This window comes from Melanerpes formicivorus, unplaced genomic scaffold (genome assembly GCF_026170545.1).
Source record: "Melanerpes formicivorus ecotype bairdi unplaced genomic scaffold, bMelFor1.0.p_v2 SCAF_112, whole genome shotgun sequence".
Taxonomy (NCBI): domain Eukaryota; kingdom Metazoa; phylum Chordata; class Aves; order Piciformes; family Picidae; genus Melanerpes; species Melanerpes formicivorus.
The window spans coordinates 1496860-1502397 of NW_027142464.1; the positions used below are offsets into that span (position 1 = coordinate 1496860).

The 5538-nt window shown below is 68.5% G+C and overlaps 1 protein-coding gene across 2 annotated transcripts; it reads right to left on the reverse strand.

Moving 5' to 3' along the window:
- Positions 1-258: 258 nt before the first annotated feature.
- On the reverse strand, positions 259-5218 carry PPP1R1B (protein phosphatase 1 regulatory inhibitor subunit 1B). 2 transcript variants are annotated; one of them, XM_068167022.1, is made up of 8 exons: positions 4874-5218; positions 3576-3636; positions 2999-3021; positions 2420-2492; positions 2126-2254; positions 1588-1659; positions 798-950; positions 259-706 (listed from the first exon to the last, which is right to left on the reverse strand). In XM_068167022.1, exons 1-8 carry the CDS (start codon positions 4952-4954, stop codon positions 618-620), a joined length of 681 nt encoding a protein of 226 aa, XP_068023123.1. In that variant the 5' UTR covers positions 4955-5218; the 3' UTR covers positions 259-617. The 2 variants fall into 2 exon arrangements, with proteins under 2 accessions (XP_068023123.1, XP_068023124.1); XM_068167023.1 differs by having other exon boundaries at positions 1588-1656; positions 4874-5213.
- Positions 5219-5538: the final 320 nt, after the last annotated feature.

Here is a 5538-nt window from a genome sequence, read left to right on the forward strand (position 1 = left end):
TGACGCTGGGAGGGGCTGTGCCCCATGGCAGGGAGGGCTCTGCCCCATGGCAGGGGAGCTCCCTGGTGGCGCCTGGGTCTGAGCCTATCGTCCTGCCCCCCAGCTCCCTGCTGTGCCCCCCCACCTAGGTGCCCAGACCACCCCTCCGTCCCCTGCCCCGCGTCCGCAGGCTGCCACCTCCCCCCTCCCTCCGCCCCCAGAAATGGGTTTCAGACCCCCTCCCCATGGCCGCAGCCCCCTCAGACATCCTCCAGCCTCTCTGTACAGCCGTTTATTGCGGGCGGGGGGCTCTGCTCTAACTGGGGGGGTGGAGGCAGGAGCGAGGGTGGGGGTCCCAGATCCCACCAGCACCCCGGGGGTCCCAGCCCTGGCTCCTGCCCTGTGGGGACCCCTGGCACCAAAGCATGGCGGGGGGGCAGCTGTGGCCGTGCGAGGGGCCCGGCACGGCAGGGCGTGGCACGGCATGGCACGGCCTGGCACAGCACGGCACGGCATGGCACGGCACACGAAGCGCAGGCAGGGCAGGCGGTGGGCGAGGGGGGCAGCTGGGGTGAGGAGGGGGCACAGGCGAAGCTGTTGCAGCCGAGGGGTGGCCGGTGCCCGGTGCCCGGTGCCAGCTAACTGGTGCCCAGCGGGAAGGTGGGCGAGTGGCGCTCGGTGCCGATGGGACGCGAGGGCACCTCCGCGAAGCCGACGTGTCTCCGCTCTGGGGACGGAAAGGTGGCGGCTCTGGCACGGGGGACGCTGGCAGCAGAGCCACCAGGGATGGACAGGAGGGGGGGTGACACCCCACGTACCCCCGGTGCCATCGTCCTCCTGCTCCCGTGCTGCCTCCTCCTCCTCCTCTTCCTCCAGTCCCTCGGGATCCTCGGGGATCTCGGACACCATCAGCGACTTCAGGTCCTCGCCGCGCTCCTCTATGCCACCGGCGAAGGACACCTTCTGCCCTCCTGTGGGCAGCGAGGCCGGTGGCCCCGGGGATGAACAGGCTACGGGGCTGGTGGCCCCCAGGGACCCCCAAGCTACGAGGCTGGTGGCCCCCAGGGGACCTCCAAACTGAGCAGCTGGCGGCCCCCAGGGGACCTCCGAGCTCCAGGGTGTCCCTGCTGCAGCGGGGATGGGACAGGACCCCAAGCTTGGCCACCCACCCAGCACCCCTGGGCGAGGGGGCTGCAGCGGGTGGGCAGCTGTGTGTCCCCCACCGTCCCTAGCCCCTCATGGTTCCCATCCAGGGTACCTACCCCGCGGCCCTGGGCAAGGGCTGCTGCTGCATCCCTGCTGCGGCAGGTGTGTGAGCAGCCATGTGCCCTCGCTGCCCCCCCTCCCCTTGCCATCCCTGTCCCCTTGCTGCCCCCCATCCCCTTGCCATCCCTGTCCCCTTGCTGTCCCCCATCCCCGCGCTTTTGCTGGCCCTTCGCTGTCCCCATCCCGCAGAGTCACAGAGCAGGAGGGGTTGGAAAGGGTATCTGGAGATCATCGGGTTCAAGCCCCTCACCATCCCCACCCCTGTCCCCTCCCTATCCCCATCTCTTCACCATCCCTGTCCCCATCCCCTCACCATCCCTCTGGCTGTCCCCATCCCATTACCTTTCCTCTTGTGTGCCTTGGGGCCAGCAGGGAAGTAGCTCCTCTCGGCTCTGGCCTGGCTCCCTGGGGCTTCTCGGTTGGGCAGCGATGAGCCAGGGGCAGAAGATGGCACGCGTGGCACCGGGGCACCGCCGGAGCCGGCAGCTGCCACGTCAGCCAAGCGGCCGGGGGTCCGGCTGGCGTCAGCCCGGCCCCGGTAGGGGTCGGTGACGCTACGCAGTGCAGGGACGTGGTGGCCCCCGCGGGCCCTGCGCAGCCCGGGACAAGTGGGCAGCGGCTCCAGGCAGCACCTCCGGCAGCCAGCCTGTGCCCCCCACCCCGGGCACCTACCCTGTCCCCAAGGGCTGTGGGGGACAGTGGCGCCCATCTGTGCGCTCCTAGGCTCCAGCAGCTCCATCCTCACATCCCCACAGCTCTGGCAGTTTTGTCCCCTGGACTCTGACAGCCCCAGCCCCATGTCCTGTCCCCGTGTTCCCTGAGCAGTGCCGGCCCCACGCTACATCCCCCCCAGGCTCTGGCAGCCCTGTTCCCCCCTCACCAGACTCGAGGGCGCTGTCGGGGTCACAGCCGCGGGCCAGCTCGTTGTCCCCGTCGTCAGCCTCGCCGTCGGAGCTGTCACCCCCGGACAGGCCACTCTCCAGGTGGGACTGGACGATGCGCTGCACCGCTGGGGGGGCACCAGCATCAGCGCCCCGCTCTGGGAACTGGGAGCACTGGGAACCCCCAGCCCACGGTGCCACGCAGTACCGGGAGAGGTGTGAGGGCCCAGTGTCCCCCCGTGTCCCCAGCCCACCCCAGCCAGCCCCCGTGCCTCAGTTTCCCCGTTGCAGACCTTTGAGCGAGGGCGGGGTGTAGGCACACGGGTTGGTCCTCTTTGGTTTGAGCAGGCAGCCCTCGCCGGAGCGCTGAGAGGGGGAGTGGGACACAGTGTTGGGGACAGGGTCCTGGTGTCCCCCCACACCAGGGCTCATCGTGGCCCCCAGGGAGCCAGGTACCCCGTGGGGATATGGTGATGGTGGTGGTCTCATGGTGGAGAGCCCGGGGTGAGGAGGGGGTCCTGCGATGGGGACCCAAGGCTGGCACCCCCAACCACCCTCCCCGGGACAAGGACCCTGCCAGGGGGGTGTGACACTGGGGACACCCTGATGGGGGGACCCTGGCATGGATCTGTGGCCTTGGGGACCCCGCGGTGGCGTCCCCGTGCTGCTCACGAGGTGGTTTGTACCACAGCCAAGCCCCACAGCCCTGCCCCTGTGTCCTGTGCCAGGCAGGGCGCCGATAAGCGCCAGGAACAGGCTGGGACGAGGCAGCGGGCACCTGGGCTGGGCACCCATAACATGCTGGTGCCCGGGGAGCTGTGGGACAGGGGAATGGGGCTGGGGCTGCCCTGGGAGTCCCGGCGCCAACTCACCTGGTAGGGCAGGTTCTCATCCTCTGGGTCGGCAGCACCGGGGAGAGAGGGGGGAGAGGGACGAGAGCTGGTGGCACCCAACGGACCCGGGCGGGTACCTGCCCACCTCCGGACCCCCGCTCCAGGGGGCTACCCTGCCCACCAGGGACCTGCCACCACGTCCTGTCCCATCACCATGTCCTGTCCCTGCCACTCCATCCCGCGTGTGACACCCTCTGCCAACACATCCTGGCCCTGAGCCCCTGCTCAGGACCATCCCATCCCACCCTGCCACCACGTCCCATCCTTGCCACCAGCTCCCATCGTGGACATCCCAGACGTACAACACTGTCCCCTCCCTGCCACCATGTCCCATCCCAGCCATCCCCTACCTTATGTGCCACCACATCCCACCCATGCCAGTGCATCCCACCCATGCCAGTGCATCCCATCTCCGTCTCCATGTTCCCTCCCTGCCACCCCATCTTATCAGTGTCACCATGCCCCATCCGTGCCACCATCTCCCATCCCTGGACACGATGTCCCCTGCCACCAGGTCCACTCCAGCCCCGTGTCCCCTGTCCCACTCTTGGCTCACCTGGGGAGGAATGTTCGGAGAGCTGGAAGAGCATGGCCGGCGTGGGCCTCCGCCGCCGGATCTGGGGCACAGTGGGGTGTCACCGGCTGGGGACACCCCTGTCCCCTGCCCCATGCACGTGTAGGGAGGGTGCCACCAGCGAGAGTGTCACAGTGCCCCACGGAGCGGCCACGGCCCCATCCCGGGGTCCCCACAATGTCCCTGGTCCCTCCTGACCACATCCCAGCCCCAGCTCCTGCCCAGCCCCTCCGTGGGGACTCTGGGTCCAGTGTGTGCTGGGGATGTCCCCTGGGGCTGGGGACAAGCGGCTGGGGGTGGCAGCGCTGTTCCACACCGCGTCCTGCCCCCTCTGTCCCAACCCTTCCCTCCTATCCCGTTCCTGTCCTCATCCTGCCCACTCTGTCCCATCCCTGTCCGTGTCCCTGCTCTGTCTCCCTGCACAACTCTCCCTCTGCGGGACCCTGTCCCACCCTGTGCCCCCCATCCAGTCCTGTCCCTCCCGTCCCTTGTCCACTCTGTCCCCTACTATCCCCCTTGCCCCCCTCTACCAGTCCCATCTCAGCCCTCCTGTCCCCTCTGTCCCCCCTGTCCCATGCCGTCGCCTCCTGTTCGCCTTGTCCTGCTCTCCAGGTCCCATCCTCTCCTTTCTGTCCCTTCCAATCCCCCTTGTCCCATCCCTTCTGTCCCATCCCATCCCTCCTGTTCCATGCTCCGATCTCCCCTGTCCTGCTCTCCCTGTCCCATCCTGTCCCTTCTGTCCCCTCCGATCCTCCTTGTCCCGTCTCTCCCAGTCCCCTCCTGTCCCTTCTGTCCCCTGTCAGCTCCGATCCTCCTTGTCCCGTCTCTCCCAGTCCCCTTCCGTCCCTTCCGTCCCTTCCGTCCCCTCCGATTCCCCTTGTCCCGTCTCTCCCAGTCCCCTCCCGTCCCTTCTGTCCCTTCCGTCCCCTCTGATCCTCCTTGTCCCGTCTCTCCCAGTCCCCTCCTGTCCCTTCTGTCCCCTCTGTCAGCTCCGATTCCCCTTGTCCCGTCCCTCCCGGTCCCCTCCCGTCCCTTCTCTCCCTTCTGTCCCCTCCGATCCTCCTTGTCCCGTCCCTCCCAGTCCGATCCCTCCTGTCCCACTCTGTCCCCGTCCCTTCAGGTTCTCCTGTCGCACTCCATCCCTCTCGGTCACACCGGAGGGGGGTCCCGCGTCGCGCCGAGGTCGCCGGCACCACGTTCAGCGCGCTGCCGGTGACCTCGGTGCGACGCGGGACCCCCCCACTTCGGTGTGACCCTGTCCCCTTAATGTCCCCTCTCACCATCTCGACAGCGCGGGGGTCCAGCTGACTTGGGGGTGCTGGCACCGAGAACTGGATCTTCTTACGGTCCTTGGGGTCCATGGTCTACGACCGCGCGCCGCCGAGCGGGGCTACCGGCGATGGGATGCGGGGTGTGGGGGGGGTAGGGGTGTGGGAAGGGTCCGCTCCGATGCCACCGATGCCACCGGTAACACCCGGGGGCTCGGTACGACGAGAACTGAGAGCGGCGGGGAGGTGGAGAAGGCAAGAGCCGGTGAGGAGGAGGAGGAGGAGGAGGAAGGAGAGGGAGGGAGGACACGTCTCCTACCAGGCGCTGAATTATTCATCCCACCTCCCCCCCCCCCCCAACAGCCTCCCCCCTCCAACCCCGGGCAGTGTTGGGGGCTGGGGGGGAGGGTTGAGCCCTTGGGGAGCCCCTGAGGTGGTGGCGGTGGGGACACCACTCCCCCCCCTCTTAACCCATTCCGTGCCACGGGGCAGTGTCCCCTGCTTGGGATGGGACAGGGCTGGCAACAAGTCGTCCTCCCCAGCGTGAGTCCCTGTCCCCTGTGCCTCAGTTTCCCCGCGGAGCCGCAGGCTGGGGTGGGCAGAGGGTGGGCAGGGCGGCTCTCACCCTTCCCACTGCTCCGTGCCACGCGGGACAGGATTCCCCAGGGGACATCCAA